The sequence below is a fragment of the Clupea harengus genome, chromosome 14 (assembly GCF_900700415.2).
Source record: "Clupea harengus chromosome 14, Ch_v2.0.2, whole genome shotgun sequence".
Taxonomy (NCBI): domain Eukaryota; kingdom Metazoa; phylum Chordata; class Actinopteri; order Clupeiformes; family Clupeidae; genus Clupea; species Clupea harengus.
Window position 1 is genome coordinate 15,754,243 of NC_045165.1, and position 19,340 is coordinate 15,773,582.

Sequence of the window (19,340 nt, forward strand, 5' to 3'; positions counted from 1 at the left end):
GGAGGGCCAGAGGGGTCTGCCTACCCAGCTCACATAATCCACTGGCCTCAAAACCAACCAAGACCCTGCGAAAGTCAGAGTAGACCATACATTCCGTAAAGCTTAATAAAGCATAAAACCATAAAATAGCAGTCCCGTGCACTTCCACATTCTCCTAGCTTTAACGGCGAGATCTACACGGAGGAACCGCAGCACAGGACTTTGTAGTAATGTCGGCGGGCTGAGTAAACCGTGTCTCCGGAACCATGCGTTTTTCCCGAGCTTCCACCCTAGAACCCCTTCATCCCCTCTGCTGTTTGTGTTCGCGATCCGCACCTCCGCTCTGGTTCAGCCACTTCCAGGATCTCCCCCGGTCCCTTCCAGGGCCTCTGACCCAGGCCGGCCACGGTGCTCCTTTGCACAACGTGCTCCACATGTGGTGAGCTTTGCTTTTACTTCTGCTTCTCTGTTCAAACGCACCACATGCTGCTGGGCAGAACGCAGGCCAGCTCCTACTGGACATGACTGGCTGGATTTTGTAGATAAGCAAAAAAAGAAAAGCGCCGATGATAGACAGACAGATATATGCATACACTCAGGGCAGACAGACATCATAGGAGCTGTAGAACTATGGGAGGCCTATGCTCTCTCTTTCCCTTAGTCTCCATCTCTCCTTCTAAATGCTGTGGCAGTTTTTATGTAGTAGGCTAATATCTGTGCATGCTTTTAAGACAAGTTTAAAATATGTCGTGAAGAAAAACTTCCAGTAAAGGGCTGATGAAAGTCAATTCTTTCCCTTTCTTCATCTCTTTGTGTGTGCAAGTGCTGCAGAAACAGTGGGAGAGCTGTGTGCTTTCTATCTCTCTGTTCATCCTTTCTCTCCCTCTGTCTGTCTATTCGTGTATGTGAGTGATGCAAACTCACTGGGAGATCTATGCGATTTCTTTTCTCTCTCCATCCCCGCCTCCCCCCCTCTCTCCCTAGCGCTCTCTATCTGTGCGTGTATGTGAGTGCTGTGCGCACAGCGGGAGGCCTGTGTGCTGCCATGAAGCTAATGACTGCTGAATAAAGCATGGGCCCTGGGAGCCTGCTGTCACACACACACACACACACACACACACACACACACACACACACACACACACACACACACACACACACACACACACACACACCCCTAGCGGGCAGGACCAGAATGTACTGCACAGGTGCGGCCTCGTGGCCAAGCCATCAATATTTATCACTTTTCCTTCTCTGAGCACACACACACATCCATATAGTCACGGACAGAGAAACACAGACATGCAAATGCACACACAGAGAAACACACACACACACACACACACACACACACACACACACACACACGATAGAGCCTATCTTCTCTATGAAATGCCACCTGTAAATCTCATAATATCAGAGAGGCAGGGAAAAAATAAGAGGGTAAAGAATAAAACAGAAACTAGAATGGCTAAGGGGAACCAGCAGTCATAGATCAGGGGAGAGCAGGAGAAATGAGAAAGAAAGGCCTGTGTGTGACTAGATGCCAGTAGATTGCTGTGGATAGATTCCCAGATGTAAGCCAGGTTTGAGGCGGACGTGGCCCAGCTCTGGTACGGGCATGGCATGAATCCAGATCAAGGCCAGATTGGTGTCTCCTTTTCCTTGATAGTGTCAATGGCCGTCTGGATTTGTGCCTTGCGTGCAATCAGAGAGAGAGAATGCTTCGGCAATACTGTAGAACGTTATGGTCATGCCAATAATTCTTTTGAATTTGAATTCTTTTGAATTTGAGAGAGAGGAGCTCAAAGATAACATTTGCGGTGCCCTCCCTCAGTCGTGTCTGCTGAATCTCAGATGGTGTAATTAAAAGCAGCATGCAGTTAGCTGGGCCACTGCAGCCAGTAGACCTGTGTTTAGTGTTTAGTGATTGTTGTGTCTGGTTCCTCTGTTTGTGCGTAGTGTTTGTCTCACTGCGACTGAAACCACTAGAACCATCTGTGTTGGTGTTTTGAAACTGGTAGCAAGGTCATATGATTAAGAATAATTGTTGGCCTGTCTGATAGGCTAATCGTGATGTTGCACAAAGACTGGTGGAGACACATTGTTTGAAAGTCCAACAAATGTTCTGTGTGAGTTTTTCTCACTTCTTTGTTTCTGGACTAATGGGAATACAGTGGGCCTTTAAAGTTCAGCCTACTGTATCAAAAGCAAAGAAGAAAAGCCCAGAGGAACGCTAACACCTGTAACTTTATTTTCTGCCAGAACTTTCTGTTCCGATGCGCCTGCCCAATACACTTAAACTCTTCCCGACCGGAACACGGTGAAACACATGTGGCCAATTCAACATTTCATCACCTTCATCATGTCCTTAAACTCGGTTATTTTCAGATTTTCAACATCAGATTTTTTTTAATGAATGTAGAATTGAGGAGAAGCCCAATTTCAATTGACTCGGGTAAAATTAGATCATGGTTAAAATAACATTGCAGCCTTCGAGAAAAAAATAGGAATGAGGTTTCGCGTTTCAGATGACTGAATGCGTGTCATGAGTCATTCTGAATCTAGCTGACTCGGGCTGCTCTGCCGCCTCTTAGCTCCGCGTCGCACGAATTACTGGTGCTGTAAAGCACCCTGCGTCCCAGCGATGAAACCATCTCTTTACACTCGTCGGCAAGGTGTGACTGATTGCTACCTATTGTCCTCTGTGTATGGGTGTATGAAATTAAGATGGATACTCCCTTCACTACTCATTTACAGGTTTTTGCACTACTAATGTACAGGCTCTGTTCTGTGTAAAACGTTGCTAGGCCAAATATTCATGCTAAATGGAATGTAAACAAGCAGTACATACACAGCTAAGATTTCTTAAAAATCGTTTCAGTGGAAACCCTATCTGAGGGCCGTGCTAATTGTACAAGATATTTTTTTCTTTAGCCTACTATCAAGTTTGCTAACTGTAATTAGGGTCTGCGGTGCTAAACCATTGCTTCAGTCAGACGGGAGAGGCTTTCTATCGCCGTGGTGACAGAACCGTCTGTGTCCCAGATCCAATTATATGATTACCATGATTGCCATGCCTTGCAAAACATACTAAAGTCCACTGGCAAACTAGCGTGGCCTCAGGATCTGTTTGGGCAAACTTTCCCCCTTGTAGCCCAGCACCTCACTCACTCCATCAAAGCAGAATCACTCGTGAATGCAAAGTGTTTATGTTTCTTAGCATGTCGCACATCACTGATTTTCCTGAAAGTCACTGAACGTTCTTAACACAATGTCAGCCTCAACAGATATCATCAGCTGCACTGACCTGGATTAGGTTAACTCAGTTCTAGTACATTTACTTCCAGACTTCTTTGGGCTGGTCAGGTTCTTTTCCACTTATATACTACGCTATTTATAGCCATCAAACGACATATAAAGGGATCACTGTATTACGACAGTCCAGGGGTGTCAGGCGCTTTTGGTTTTTTCTCTTGATTTTACATAACTCATTGTAAAGTCCATTAGATAATGATACAGAGAGGCAAATGGAGTAGGGTTATGTATGCAGACACATTTTACAGACTCATTTTAGGCAAATACACTAAAACCCTAAAATGATCTAATTTCATACAACTTATACGGACTCTACATTTATTTATTCAACACACAAACTCTAAAAATACATGTAGACACGAATATAAGAGGGGAAACACTCCAACTTAGAACGTAAGATTCCACGCACGGAACACTGGGAGTACGTCATATGACAAGCATAAAGGCACATTTTGGCAATCACACACATCACTCCTGCTTCACGCCCCAATACTATAAAAAACACATGCAAAGAAATGGGGGTGTGGATGTGCGAAGGAAACTTTACTGCAAATAACCTTTTCGGCAAACGATGACAAAAACATGCCACAAATGGAGATGGGAAAAGTGGATGTACTTTGTATTGTTGTTGTTAGTGACCAGAGTAAATGCATGCCACCAGCGCTTTGTGTCATGAGGGTGTTGATGAGGTCCGTCTTGTGGTGGTCACAGGGCTTGCCAGGGTGTGCCATGATGTCATAGGTTACATGGAAAGGCCTCATGATACAGAGGTCACACACCAACGTGACACATAGGGTGGAGTGGCAGGTGGTGTGTGTATGTGTGTGTATATGAGTGTGTTGTATGTGGTTTGCTGGTATGTGTAGGAGTGTGTGCATGCAACTGTGCAAATGCTAATGTGTGAATGTACTCATGCTTGGTTTTGTGTGTGTGTGTGTGTGTGTGTGTGTGTGTGTGTGTGTGTGTGTGTGTGTGTGCGCCACACATGTGTGTTGGTGTTGCGTGCAAGATTTCATTCAAGGGAGTCACTGTGTGATTTCTGAGAAACTGTCTTGCTAAATACTGCATTCATAACGAAACCACAGAAATCCCCCCAATGTAAAAAAACGTACCATATCCAAATAATTGATCCATTTGGTCAAATTAGGTCAAATTAGGTCAAATCACTCAGTTTTTAGCTTTAGCATCCAGACAGGATCTCTGACAGAATGTGGATTTGCTCTCCAGCCAGGAGCGATATGGATGTCCCATGTAAGGCTATAAGCATCTATTGACAATGTACCTGAGCAAATGCCTGCAATGATGTGTCTTTACTTGTTCACTAAATTATACTAATGGTAATATACCAGTTCGGGCATACAGTCATCTGTGTGGTACTTTTATGTGTTCAGACACCTAACAAGTGTTCAGACACCTAATAAGTTGACAAGTTCTAACCAGTTTAAGCGACACTGAGCAGTATTGGGTGTAGTCTGCACACAGAGAAAGATACTGAAAGGAACAGGATACAGGAACCTTGGACAACTCTGTGTTTTCATTTCTATGAAAGACATATACAAGGCGTAAGTGACTTAATTTGATTTTAATTTCATTTTGGAGAGTAGTGTGTTTGTTATCTTGACGTTTATTTTTAATTTTAGGTCCAATCTTCTTATCTTGTCCTTTTTCATCCTGACACAAAAGCATGCGGTCCCTCTATTTTGAGTCAAACCAGCTCCTTTCCCCCCCCTCCCTTGTCTCTTTCACTATCATTAAAATAATAAACAGAGAGAGAGGCTAATACAATTCCCCTTTTCTCAGAAACACTCCCCACATCTCCCAGAAAGCACCCCCTGTCTGTGCCAGATGGGTGTGTGTGTGTGTGTGTGTGTGTGTGTGTGTGTGTGTGGGGGGGGGGGTTGTTTTGGCCTAAGCAGTTTTGTCTTCTGATACTTCTCTCCCCTTTCTCTCCTCTTATCTACGACACCAAACGGAAAGCTTTATGGTATCCGTTGCATCTCGAGGCCCCTGGTCTGCAGGAGTTACATGGGGACACGCCTCTTCTCGTGGGGTGCCTTTATGTGCGCTCACATTAAGAAGCTAACTATGTGCTTAAAACATTCTGTTACATTGTAACCTTATTCTCTGAGTTCACTCTGTTTCATATTCCATATGTACGGGGAATCAACCTATTGGATCGAGTCATGTCTTTAAGACACACTAGTCACACCAGCCACGCCTTGATTGGTGCAACTTGAAGCATCGGTGCTGACGTGGGACTAGTGCTTGATTACTGATCGACACACTTCATCCGAGCAGCCCTGAGGTGGAGAGAGCAAAGGTTACGGTGTAGGAGAACTTTTCTATCCTATCGAGACTATCTCTCCACTCCCTTATATATTCCTTATGTCAGGGGAAACCTACTTAAGAGACTCCATGAGGAGACCATGCAGACCAAACACACAGGCATAGATAGACCATATAACTATTTACGCTATTTACATACCCCTAGGCTAGTTAGCACCACCAGATACAACTGCTGCTGCATTCGGCCCAGGTGCAAGACTCTACTCTGGGATCGCCATGGATGTGAGGGTTGCAGGTCTCTCCGTACAGGGAGCTCCCAGGGAGTCCCGCTGACGGGGAGACTGGGGGTTCAGGCTCAGGCTGAGCAGACATCGCTGCACAGGCTGCATATGCAAGAGGGCAAGTGGAAGGACCTGAACAGTGGCTGCTAGCTGGCCCATCAGGCGGAGACTCAACCTCCAGCTGACGCTTGTATGAAGACGAAAAAGAGTGATGCACGTCCTGATGAACTTCTTTCACCCTCTGTGCTCAGGGCCACCATGGCAGTCCTGGAGATCAGGGTCATACCCAGCAACTGTGTGACCTGTGAAGGGGATCCAGTTTGCTCTTCATTGCATTCAAGCGCAGGCCCACGCCTTGGATGTTTCCTAGGTGTTGAGAGTGGGTGTGTGTGGAAAAATTGCAAACGCTAGCCCTGGGTCATGGCTGAAAAGACCCATTGGGTAGCCCCTAATGGCTCCTCACGTAACAATGGATTAGCCGTAACAAACAGCTTAGTTGTAGCATACCCAGTGTGTCTTGAGTCACTTGTATGTCCTGCTTCCGTGTGGAGATAAAAAAAAAGCGCCCATCTCACGCCAGCACAGGTGCTGTATGTTATACCAATCAAGGCATGGCCGGTGCGACTGTTGTGTCTTAAGGAGTCTCCACGTCACTCAATCCGATTGGTCGATTCCCCATACATTCCCCATACACAGAGTAGAGAGGCGTATACTCTGGGTACTTTGGTGTTATATAGCTGTGTCTCCGCTGGAATGAGGACATACAGAAACCCCTACACTATCACTGCAGACAGGAAGACAGGAGTTGTGCTTTCAAAGGGAAATAACATTCGCATGCAAAAGAACATCAAACAAGCCCAACCTCGTGTCTCAAAATTGCACAAAATTGTGCAAACTGAGTATCAAAGAAGCCGGAATGCCCAGCATTCAAGGACTCACGCCAGATAGCAGATTAGTTTCGTGAGCAGATTTAGGAGATATCTGAGAAACAAGGTTCATTTTACAGAAAGAGTTGTCATGGTGTGGTGTTTTTTTTTATTACCAACTCATTCCTATTGTATTTATGATCAGATTGGGTGAATTTGGGTTCAGTATAGGCAGTATATCACAAGAGCCATATACTTGCACTGTAATCAAATGTTAGAAAATTGTAATGTTTTTTAACATGTTGAGAGAGAGAGAGATACAGAGAGAGAGAGAGATATAGAGAGAGAGACCTCATTGTAGTCACTGCCAGCTTTTTTAATTGTCATTCCACTTTATGTGACCAGTCATGCCGTTAAAACTACCCTTGATTCAACTTTTAATTTGAGACAGACACAGAAATGGAGCAAGAAAGAAGAAAGAGGAAAAGAGAATGTTAACGCTTAGTGTCTTTGACTTTCCGGTATTTTCTGGAGATAATTGCTTGTTTGTTATTGAGACAAAAAAATGTGCTAAACGCTTCTGTGAAATTGCTGTTGTCATCTTAGCTACAAAGGTGATGTTACAACACAGACTGTGCCATCGCCATAGATACTGAAGTCAAGTGTTTGGTGACCAGGGTAAGTCATACCCTTTCTTTCTTTCCTGTTTAGAAATATTGGTAATTATGAGATCAAGGTCAGATGGCTAATTGCTAACACGCTCCCTATTTAAATGCCATTTTATGACCACCCAGTGTGCTGAATCATGCTGCATCGCACAACGGGCAAATATGTATTAGGAGGTTTATAATAATAAGCCTTTGTGCCATAATTGGGGAATAACATGTAGAGGATGGCAGTGCCCTTACCGTAATGTCTGTTGGAACAATCTTGTAAGCCATGCTCAGTGTTTATGGTTATGACATAATTCCACAAGGCTTTGAAAGAGAGAGAGCGAGAGAAAAAGAGAGGGCAAAAAGAGCTAAAAGGACTGAAGGAGCATCACCCGGCTAGTTATTCTGGAATAGATTACAGTCAATCAGGATGCAGGAGTAGGAGCCGTTCTGCTTTCTGAGAGTTGCTCACAAATAAGTCCTTTGTCCTCTTGCAGAAGTGCTCTGGTGATAGATTGACATCCTGGAGGGATGCAGAGACCCAAGAACATATGTGCAAGGATGGATCATTGCCTTTAACTCCGCAGTCAGAAGCTGACAGTTTCTTGTTAACATGTAAGATTGACAGCGAGGCTACGTGTGTTGTTTTAGTTATTTATGATCTGGATCCATGGAAGCTCAGTATTACTAGTAAGACCCCTCTGAACACTCTGGTCTGGCATATGGAAGAGTTTCATCATCGTCATTATTTCTCCTCAATCCCTTATCGTGTTTCTTATTTTATTGAGTACGTTTGAGGAGAAACAGATCTGCATGAATTTCATTAAATATGTGACTGATGTGTGTGGACAACTGGTAATTGCTTTTGCAATGCACTTAGTTTCTGGCTTGATGACACTTAACATTAAACAGCGACTGAAAGAGCTCTTAAAAATGTCAGATGAAATATGAATGTGCCTCAGCTTGTTATCAGTGTTGAGTTTACGAGTTGAGAAAATAAGTGACACATCAATTCCGAGTTCCATAGCTCATGTCAGTGAACCTTTGTGTGTGTGTGTGTGTGTGTGTGTGTGTGTGTATGTGTTTTAGAGACGGGGCTCTGTTGGATGTGTAAGGAAGTGTGTATGCGAGTGTGCGTGTGTTCAAGTGTATGCGTATATGTGTTTGTGCGTGCGTGCGCAGGCATTTCTTTAAATGTGTGTGTGTGTGTGTGTGTGTGAGGGTGTGTGTGTGTGTGTGTATGTGTGTGTGTGTGTGTGTGTGTGTGTGTGTGTGTGTGTGTGTGTGAGGGTGTGTGAGGGTGTGTGGGTGTGTCTGAGGAAGCACAATGCTGCTATATCCACTGTCTCAAAGTTTCCTAGAAATTGCATTTTGTTATGAAGCTTTTTAGGAATGGAAACAATTCGCGGCCCAAACTGGTTTGGAAAGAAAAGCAGTGGGTGTCCCTTTATGGAAAAAGAATGTAGATTCCTCTGTTCCTTGGTGACTTTTCCAGAGGAGGCAGGGCCGTGAGACTTTATGACATTTGAATGTATTTATTCTGCACACGTTTCAAACCGTCATTAAGTTTAACGATATATATTGGAAAAGCTGAAAATGGTTTCTGAGTGTGTGATACACTTGAAGAGAGTACAACACTGGTAAGTATACCCTGTTTTTCTGATGAATGAAGAATATCACCACCAGACCATCTGCAAGTTCACTGCACTGGGATAAGACTCTAGTCTAGAGCACCTGTGTGTGTGTGTGTGGGGGGGGTGGGGGTGGGGGGGGGGGGGGTATGAATTAGTGAGTGTGTGTTTATATGTGAAGGGGTATGCATGAGTTAGTGTGCATGTGTATATGTGTAGGAGTATGTATGAGATAGTGAGTGTGTGTGTGTGTGTATCTATATATATGTGCAGGAGTATGCATGAGTTTGTGTGTGTGTGTGTGCGTGTGTGTTGTTGAGCTCTGTCAATGGCTTCCTTTTATGCTAAACTGTGACTGAAAGTTTTTCCATGTTTATTTGACACCCCGGACCGATGAAGAGTGAGTTAGTGTTGCCAAGGATGGAGGATGAGAAGGAGAAAGAAAGAGAAAGAGAGAGGGGAGAGAGAGGGAGGGGGCGAGAGAGAGGGAGAGAGGTCATTTTAGGGCTGTGCGTACGTGCACTACATGTAGAAACAACGGTCAGTGGGAAAAAATAAAAAGGTCCGTCAGTACAGCTTCTTTTTTTCCCGTTAGGAGTGAAACTCACCAGACCCCTGGGCCACGGCTAGAGAACAGAGCCAGAGAGAACAGCAGCCCTGTGGAAGGAAAACGTTTGTGTCCGTGCGTGTGTGTGTGTGTGTGTGTGTGTGTGTGTGTGTGTGTGTGTGTGTGTGTGTGTGTGAGAAAGAAAGAGATAGAGAGAGAGACAGAGAGAGAGCTAGAGTTCATAATTGTCTGTGTGTGTGTGTGAGACAAAGAGAGAGAGAGAGAGTTAATACATGTGTGTGTGTGTGTGTGTGTGTGTGTGTGTGTGTGTGTGTGTGTGTGTGTGTGTGTGTGTGTGTGTGTACTCTTCACTGGTGGTGGGGGATCTGGTTTTATCTGCAACTTAGCCACGTAGCCGGGCCACTCTGCCCCCTCTGCCCCCTCCAACCCAGCCAACTGTCAAGGGCACTGTTAAAAAACTCTCTCTCTCTCTCTCTCTCTCTCTCTCTCTCTCTCTCCTCTCTGTCACTCTGTTTCGCATTAGGGCCAATGTAAAACAAGCCTCCCTCAGAGTTCAACATCGGTGCTATTTTGCTCCTGTGGCCAGTGAAGCAACACATAACTCTAGCTAAGTGTATGTGTGTGTGTGTGTGTGTGTGTGTGTGTGTGTGTGTGTGTGTGTGTGTGTTTTGTGTGTGTGTGTGTGTGTGTGTGTGTGTGTGTGTGTGAGTGTGTGTGTGTGTGTGTGTGGCGTGTGTGGACGTTAGCACATCTGTGCATTTATGAGTGAGTGTGTTTAGTTGTTGTTTGTTGTTCTTGTTGGTGTATGTGTGTGTGTGTATATATATGTCTGTATGTACAGAAGCACATGTGTGTATAAACATTGGTGTTCATTTACAAATGTTAGCGTGTGTGTTTCCATTAATATCTGATGGTTTGGGGAGGTAGGGTTGTGTATGTGTGTGTGTGCGGGTTTGGGAGGGTTGTGTGTGTATGTGTGTGTGTGCGGGTTGGGGAGGGACGTGTGTGTGTGCGGGGTGGGGTGGGGGGGTTGTGTGTGTATGTGTGTGTGTGCGGGGTGGGGAGGGACGTGTGTGTGTGCGGGGTGGGGTGGGGGGGGTGGGTTGTGTGTGTATGTGTGTGTGTGCGGGGTGGGGAGGGATGTGTGTGTGTGCGGGGTGGGGAGTGTTGTGTGTGTGTGCGGGCTGGGGAGGGTTGTGTGTGTATGTCTGGGGTTCTTACTTGTCAGTGGAAATGAAATCTCTGTCCCTGACTTGTGGAAATGTCAACTTGTTGAGCGCATGTAGAATTCCTGGGCTGATACATTGGGATTGCTGTTTCCACCCCTCTGTTTGCTCACACCCCTGCTGTGAGCAGCACCCCACACGCTTCTCAAAACGAGCACGAGTGTAGACTCTGTTACAGGACTTGCCCTTTAACTGGACTCGGCGCGATAAACATGCATCGCGTAAGATATATGTTTCCTTTAGCACCTGAGGCTTTTCTGTCGTGTGACTCTACCTTGATCCATGACAGGAAGGGATCTGAGTCAGATAGAGACCCATACATTATGTATTTGCCACTGCTCTCACAGCTACACGCGTTTGACAACACAGACCCCTTGGCTTGCCGTAATGTGTGACAGTGGGAGAATATATTTCTCCACTTGGACATCAATCTGTCATGTGGACACTCAGACGCGCCACCGTAAACTATCATAACACGTCTGGGACTGTTTTATGTGGTTCTGCGTCAGCTTTAGGTGCTTTTGGTATTTTCTGCTTTGAAGCACAGATGTGACACACTGTGAAGACATGCCATCCAAACCCCGTGACAGGTCATTTTGTGTTCCGTGTTGTAGTAATAATGTTACATCTACTCCTTTGCCTGAGGAGGTGGAAATAAAATTCTTACTATCTAGGTTTTAAAAGAGTAGTAGTTGTGCTATTTATTTATTTATTTATTTATTAATGAAGATAAAGTCTCTATGTGAAGAAAAGCATAAAAGAGAAACATTGCAGACCACTTTTTTATATATCACAATAGCAACAGCACCACGATTTTCATGGACGCATTCCTTTGGACTAGTTTATATATGCCAATTTCGTGTGTCTAAATCACATACCCCAATCTACTTAACAACAGATAGTTTGTTACATTGCGCTGTGGTTTTAAGCGACCACATGACAGCATTTACTTGATATTGCATTACTTTCCAAGTAGCATTGACTCACGTCTCGATACCCTCAGAATGCTTCTCTCGGTCATTTATCAAGTTGCTTGCCTGCTGCAGTGACTAAAGGCTCTGATGAAGACAAACGACCTAAAACAAACTTCAACCACTAACTCAGAATCAAGATGCCATGTAAACATTCGTAGACGTAATAGATGTGTATATCTTTTGGTAATATATAGATTATGAGTTCGAAAGGAATTAAACTAATACCTCTCAAAAGAGCACACTACATGTGCTGTAAACACAAAACACAATACATGGTAAACATAATTCAATCTTTCATCACAAAGTGATAAATGACCTTCATTATATTTATAATCCGGTAAAATATTATATGCTTACATTTTGCTGTACCAGAGGCATTTCTGCTGAACATACCATACAGTGGACTTGCTGTTTGCTGGTTAATGTAGTCTGATAGTGGGCGTTGTAAGCGTTGTTAAAGTAGAAAGTGGATTTTATGCCACATTAATGGGTTTCCCTCTGAGTTTGGCACAGATCCTGTAGTCAAGTGGCTTTAGCGTTAACCCGTATGAGCAGTTTAAACTCAGGTCCTGTGTGGGGTCACTCTCGAAACAAAACTGGTGCAGGAGTATCGCTGTAAACAAGAAGACTTCCACTTTAGCGATCTGATCCCCGATGCACCTCCTCTTGCCCATGGAGAAGATCATGACGCTCCCGGTCAGGTCTTTGTTGAGGCTGCCGTCTTCATTCAAGAACCGCGATGGGTTGAAAACGTGGGGGTCCTTCCACTTTTGGAGGTCGTGGTTGACGGACCACTGGTTGATGAACACGATGGTGTCCTTGGGGATGTGGAGACCCTCGAATGTGACGTCCGAGGTGGTGGAGTGGGGGATGGTGACGGGCACGAAGCTGGTGTAACGCATGGTCTCATAGATGAAGGCTTCCAGGCACGCTAGGCTGCTCTTGTCCTCGATGGAGGGCAGCCTGTCGCGGCTGACTACTCTGTCGATGCTCTCTTGGAGCTCGGCCTGGATGTTGGGGTATTTGGCGAGGAGCAGTAGACTCCAGTGCAGGCAGGTCGAGACGGTGTCCTGCCCAGCACCTACCAGATCTGTCACTGTGCCTTCAACATAGTCTTTGGTCAGTGTGCTTTCTTTCCCATGCTCTATGACGTTGATGATGGCATCACTCATGTCCCTTGTCACTTCAGGGTCGAAGGTGTTCCTGTGTTGGACCACCTTGCTCTTCACGTAGGCAAAGAACTCTTCATTGAGGCTTTTGAAGTTCTGGTAGACGCTGCGCACCGGGTTGGGGAACGACTGGAGCCAGGGCATGACATCCACCAGGCTTCCAGCGCCCACCGTCTCCCCGAATTTGTCCAACCGGCTGAGCAGGGTCCTGAACTCTTGGTCGTCGTGCCCGTAGCGCTTCCCGAAGCAGAGGGCACAGATGACGTTGGCAGCGGCCACAGTGAGTGGGTGAGCGGGGTTGAAGTACTGCCCATCATCACTGAGCTTCGAGAAGGACCTTGCCAGGTCCGTGGCCTCCGCCACGATGTGCTGCTCAAAAGCTTTCTTTGTTTCGCTGTTTGCAGAGGAGAACGCCCGGATGGTGGACTGGGCGATCCTCCGGTGCATCTTCCACTGTTTGCTGTAGTTAGTGAACGTCAAGCTGTTGCCTCCTGACACAAACTGGAAAGAGGCGAAGTTCGGTCTGCCAGCAAACTCAGTGCTGTGCTGGAGGAGAGCCTTCCTGATGGCGGAGTCACCGTTCAGCACCACAATGTTGCTGCAGCCTAAACGGATCTGGTAGACATTGCCGTACTTCTTTGCCAGCTTGGAGAAGGTGATGTGGGGCATCTGGCCCAGCTGCATGGCGTTGCCCACCACTGGCCAGGCGAAGGGTCCTGGCAGCCTCCTCTTGAGTCTCAGGTTGCGCACCCACAGGCAAGCTTCCAGGCAGAAGAGGAACACAAAGGAGGCAATGAGAGCTGGCTGAACCTGCCCACTCCATTCCCTGATGATGCTGCTGCTGCCTTTCACTGCATAATCTGGATCCAGCAGAGCCATAGTGATCCAGATACACGACTCTTACTGGTAAAAAGCTTTCCTTTCAGCCTAAATTCAGTCCAAGTCCTTGAACAATCAAAATGTGTCCTTCTTGCTCAGCTCACAGCAGTAGTAAAGAACAGATTCATTTCTACAAATCCAAATAAGTGGATGGACGAAGTTTCTCAGTAACACCCCCCTACTCTCTCTGATGTGTCCTCTCTCTTTCTCCCCCTCTCTCACACCTCACTCCCCCGCCTTGACTTGAGGTTCAGGCAGATGAGGGTGAGTGGTTTGCAGTGGAGCGGTGTCCGTCCACAGATGACCAAATTAGAGGAATGTAGATCTCGGCCTTGACACTCTCCCTTATATATCTTGGCTGTGGGAGTGGTTAAGCGCTCAGGTTTTCTTAGTATCTCTCGCTCTCTCTCCTCCCTCTCTCTCTCTCTCTCACTCTCTCTTTCTCTCTCTTTCACGATCTCTCTAACTCTCTCTCTGTCTCTCTCTCTCTCTCCCTTTCACACTTTCTTTCTGTATCTCTCTATTTCCCGCTCTTTATTTCCCTCTCTCCTTCTCTCCTCCCATTGTGGCTCCGATAAGGACCCCAGGACTCCCATATATCTCTCTCTCCCTCTCTCTAACTTTCTCTCTTTCTCACCATCTTTCTGTATCTCTCCATCTCTCACTCTCTCCTTACTTCTCGCCTTCTCTCTTCCCATTGTGGCTATGGCGAGGACCCCACAGCTCCCATACGTCTTATTCCAGCTCTCTGTCAGGCCTCTCAAAGCTGCCCCTGGCCAGAGAGTGGAGGTAGTAAGCAGAGGAAAACTCACGGTGGCGAAGCCGAGGCAAGGGTGAAACATAGGAAGCCTCGCTCAGTTGGGAACGTAACACACAACCGGCTCTCAGCCTGCCTCAGGTTCTTGTCATAACTAAGACATTGTGTATCCAGACAGAACACGGTGTGGAGGGAGGTCCATTGGGGGAGTCTGAAAATGTACAGTGCCCCTTAAGTTTTTCAAGTCTCTTGTGTAGGGATTTGAACTTGGAAAAAGTTCAGGCGTAAATGTTTCACTCTGTCATTTTGGCGCCTCATGACTAATGTGGCGTCGATGTAGGACCCAGTTACTTTGGGAAACACAGGGGGATTTGTGTACTGAGAAATTGAACCTAAAGAAATCCGGGCCAGGCTTGTGAGGGTCAGTTTGCTTGTTGATATCGGAGATCAGATGTAACAGGTGGTGTGGACTACAGGTAGAGGGTGAAAGGGTCGTTCTGTAGCGTCTGTACATGGAATTCAGTGCCGTGCACCACCACTAACTATTTCAGTGTTTAGCGCCCATTTTTAGATCCCATGTCTAAATTTATCCTTGTTTATAATCAGATATGCAACAGTAAACAATGCTGTTCTCCTAATGGCCCAGGTTAAGAAGAAATACACTTAAGTGTAATGTGCTCTATACACTATTGTTAGTGTGATGGTAATGTCGTATAACTTATATATAAACTTAATGGTATAATTGTATTCTAAGCATTGTGGCTTCACTAAAATGGCTTTGGAAGGTCATGAAAGATATATTTTACACCCAAACATTTTCAAGGGGCTATGCATGACAAAACACAAAAGAGTAGAAAAGTGGTGAAGAATCTAATTGTGTCTGCTTGGTTTTGGATGATTAAAGAGCAAAAGAGCTGAAATGATACAGAAATGCCACATCACAGCGTACAAAGTGCTGACAAAAGTGGGTGAATGCGTCTAAATTGTTGCGTTTATGTATGAATAAGATGTAAGGCCTTCTGCAGGAATCCATAGAGCAGTGAACTTCTTTTGAGGGTGTCAAGGATTTTATGATTGTTTACAGTATTGCACAAGCTATGCACTGCTCCACCAAATTGCACTTACTTAGTAGAATTAAAGTCCAATTGGGTTGGATTTACAAAGGTTAACAATGTACTAGAAAAGAGGTTTTTCTCCTCCAGGGTTGATTCACTTGCGTTTTCAGGAGAAAGAGAGAGAGAGAGGGAGGGAGGGAGAGAGAGAGAGAGAGAGAGAGAGAGAGGGAGGGAGGGAGGGAGGGAGGGAGGGAGAGAGAGATAGCACAAAAAGTCTTTTGCATCTTCAAGTAGTTTTAAAAAATCCTCTTTATTCACTCCAGATCTATGTAGCTTATTTTCAAAGAGTAAAAAAAACAAACACAACAACAACATCATCAAAATTGTCATCTGTGGTGATCGCTTGCCTTGGACATTCAATAAGTGGTTGTGTTTATTGGCTTCACGCACAAGTTTATGAATTCCTGAATGCATGCATTTCAGCATAGGTGAAATGACTTCCAGATAGTTTGCAAAGCCCCAAGGGTGTAAACAAAAGCAAAAGCCCATTTGTGAAAACATGTGTAAGTCATGCCTCGACATTTCCTGGGAGTTTTTTCTCTTCTCATCTTTTGCGAGTTAAGTTTAGGTTGTGGTTTGAAGTGAGAACTGTTTGGATAAGAAACAGGGGGCTATAGATTTGGTGTCTAAGCTCTCTCTCTCTCTCTCTATGTCTCTATTTCTCTCACTCACTCTCTCTTTCTCTCTCTCTCTCTCTCTCTCTCTCCTCTATCATTCTCCTCAACAGAACGTAGTTCATTCATAACTGGCCATTGAATGAGGTGCCTCACGTTTGAGAGCACACAATTTAGCTTTCTCTGCTAAAAAAGTTCAAAGTCAACACCTTGTCCTACATTTTGCTTCTCATATCTTGATTACCTTTTAGAACAATGCTGCCTGTGTTATTTTCCTGAAACTTAATAAATGTCCTCAAAAGATATAGTCATAAATGGATTACCTCTGAGGTTCTTCCCATACAGGTATGATATGTGCTCTTGAGTGTACAGTAGACAAATAAAACATTTTAAAAAGTACATTTTCAATACCTGACATATAATTCATTAAAAATATTGAATAGACATAGAGATCTCACGTAAAGAATAAATGCATTTTTAAATGTTTGTGAACTTTAAAAAAAGTATTTTCTTTGCAACATGTACAGTGTACCCTCAGGTGTAGCCTAACAACTTTCACATACACCTGCTTGCAAGACAAATGCAGGTTTATACATATATAACTTATACATATTTCTCACTTCATATATAAATTCTCGAAATATTTTTAGATGCATGCAGGTTGGTGAACAAACACAATGTTTTATATTGTAAAAAAAAAACACCACTGACTTCTGATGATGACCCGCAACGCTGGGCATCCACAATTTACTTATGCTTGAGCTTTTTCTTAGACTTGATATGTCATGTAACTAATCTTTCATCCACATTAAACCATACATTTCACATACAATCTAAACTGTGAAAAAACGATAATAACATCTTTAAATATGAAACAGCATTCAGTGCAGATTTGCTAATACTCACTGGATTTGCAACAAGAGCAACTTAAACATTTTTGAAAAGTCCTTTCTGGCCTGGAGTCAGTTGAGCAGCAGTCTTTTTTCATGCCGGTGACACCAAGCCGAGCAGCTTGCCTCTGAGTTTGGTTGTGATTGAGAAATGGAGGGGCTTCAGAGTCAGCCCGTAGGAACAGTCCATGCTCAGGGCCCGTGCGGGATTGTGCTCAAACGTGCACTGGTGCAGCAAGATGGCCGTTAATAAAAAGATTTCCACCTTGGCGATCTGTTCCCCGATGCACCTCCTCTTCCCCGTGGAGAAGATCATGACGCTGTTGGTAAGGTCCTTGTCCAAGTTGCCGTCCTCGTCCAGGAACCGTGATGGGTTGAAAACGTGGGGGTCCTTCCACTTCAGGGGGTCCTGGTTGACGGACCACTGGTTGATGAACACGACGGTGTCCTTGGGGATGTGGAGACCCTCGAAGGTGACGTCCGAGGTGGTGGAGTGGGGGATGGTGACGGGCACGAAGCTGGTGTAACGCATGGTCTCATAGATGAAGGCTTCCAGGCACGCCAGGCTGCTCTTGTCCTCGATGGAGGGCAGCCTGTCGCGACCGACCACTTTATCAATGTGTTTCTGCAGCTTAACTTGGTGCTGTGGGTATTTAACTAACAGCAGCACTATCCAGGACAAAGCAGTGGAGACAGTGTCCTGCCCAGCACCTACCAGATCTGTCACTGTGCCTTCAACATAGTCTTTGGTCAGTGTGCTTTCTTTCCCATGCTCTATGACGTTGATGATGGCATCACTCATGTCCCTTGTCACTTCAGGGTCGAAGGTGTTCCTGTGTTGGACCACCTTGCTCTTCACGTAGGCAAAGAACTCTTCATTGAGGCTTTTGAAGTTCTGGTAGACGCTGCGCACCGGGTTGGGGAACGACTGGAGCCAGGGCATGACATCCACCAGGCTTCCAGCGCCCACCGTCTCCCCGAACTTGTCCACCCGGCTGAGCAGGGTCCTGAACTCTGGGTCGTCGTGCCCGTAGCGCTTCCCGAAGCAGAGGGCGCAGATGACGTTGGCAGCGGCCACAGTGAACTCGTGGGACGGGTCGAAGTAACGCCCATCTCTGCTGAGGCGCAGGAAAATCTGGACGAGCTCCATGGCCTCTCCGGCCACATGCTGCTCGAAAGCCTTCTTGGTCTGGCTGTTGGCCGAGGAGAAGGCTCGCAGCGTGGAGTGGGCCACTTTGCGGTGCATCTTCCACTGCTTGCTGTAGTTGCTGAAAACCATGCTCTTGCCCCCGGAGATATTCTGGAAGGAGGCGAAGTTCGGTCTGCCAGCAAACACAGTGCTGTGTTGGATGAGAGCCTGGCGGATGGCGGAGTCACCATTCAGCACCACAATGTCGTTGCAGCCCAAACGGATCTGGTAGACATTGCCGTACTTCTTTGCCAGCTTGGAGAAGGTGATGTGGGGCATCTGGCCCAGCTGCATGGCGTTGCCCACCACTGGCCAGGCGAAGGGTCCTGGCAGCCTCCTCTTGAGTCTCAGGTTGCGCACCCACAGGCAAGCTTCCAGGCAGAAGAGGAACACAAAGGAGGCAATGAGAGCTGGCTGAACCTGCCCACTCCATTCCCTGATGATGCTGCTGCTGCCTTTCACTGCATAATCTGGATCCAGCAGAGCCATAGTGCTGGGCCACTAAATCTCTTGTAGGTGGCTGAAAGTGTCAAATGTTCCTCTTGTTTGAGATAGAACAATATGATCAAAGAGAGAAAACCTTTTTTAGCAAGTTTAAACTAAGTTTGAGTTTTGATTTAATTCAGGTTCAAATTTTAAAAGCAAAGACGAAAAATCCATGTTGTACAATAAAAAAAAATGTCTTGACATAATATTTTAGTCTGTTAGAATTTTAAACGGATTTTCTTTGACCAGTTGCCATCACATATAAATTGCGTAATGGAGATAGACACGAAAGCAAACTAAACTTCTTTTTTTTTAAGCTGTCTCTCTTACTGTTCCTAATGCTGACGCACTTTTCTGTGCCTGGTTAGTTTTACCACCCTCTTTTATATATGTTTGCTGCGCAGGGGGCCGGGCTCGGTATTATTCTCATACTCCTCCCATTGTGGTAGACCTCGAGAC

The 19,340-nt window shown here is 45.5% G+C and overlaps 2 protein-coding genes across 2 annotated transcripts; both read right to left on the bottom strand.

The window, feature by feature from the left end:
- Positions 1–11,483: 11,483 nt before the first annotated feature.
- Positions 11,484–18,928, bottom strand: LOC105908312 (cytochrome P450 1B1-like). Its single transcript, XM_031580091.1, has 2 exons — positions 18,866–18,928; positions 11,484–13,811 (listed from the first exon to the last, which is right to left on the bottom strand). The coding sequence occupies exons 1-2, from the start codon at positions 18,882–18,884 to the stop codon at positions 12,256–12,258; spliced, it is 1,575 nt and encodes a 524-aa protein (XP_031435951.1). The 5' UTR covers positions 18,885–18,928; the 3' UTR covers positions 11,484–12,255.
- Positions 15,934–18,884, bottom strand: LOC105908311 (cytochrome P450 1B1-like). The gene has a single exon (XM_031580090.2). The coding sequence runs from the start codon at positions 18,882–18,884 to the stop codon at positions 17,301–17,303; it is 1,584 nt and encodes a 527-aa protein (XP_031435950.1). The 3' UTR covers positions 15,934–17,300.
- Positions 18,929–19,340: the final 412 nt, after the last annotated feature.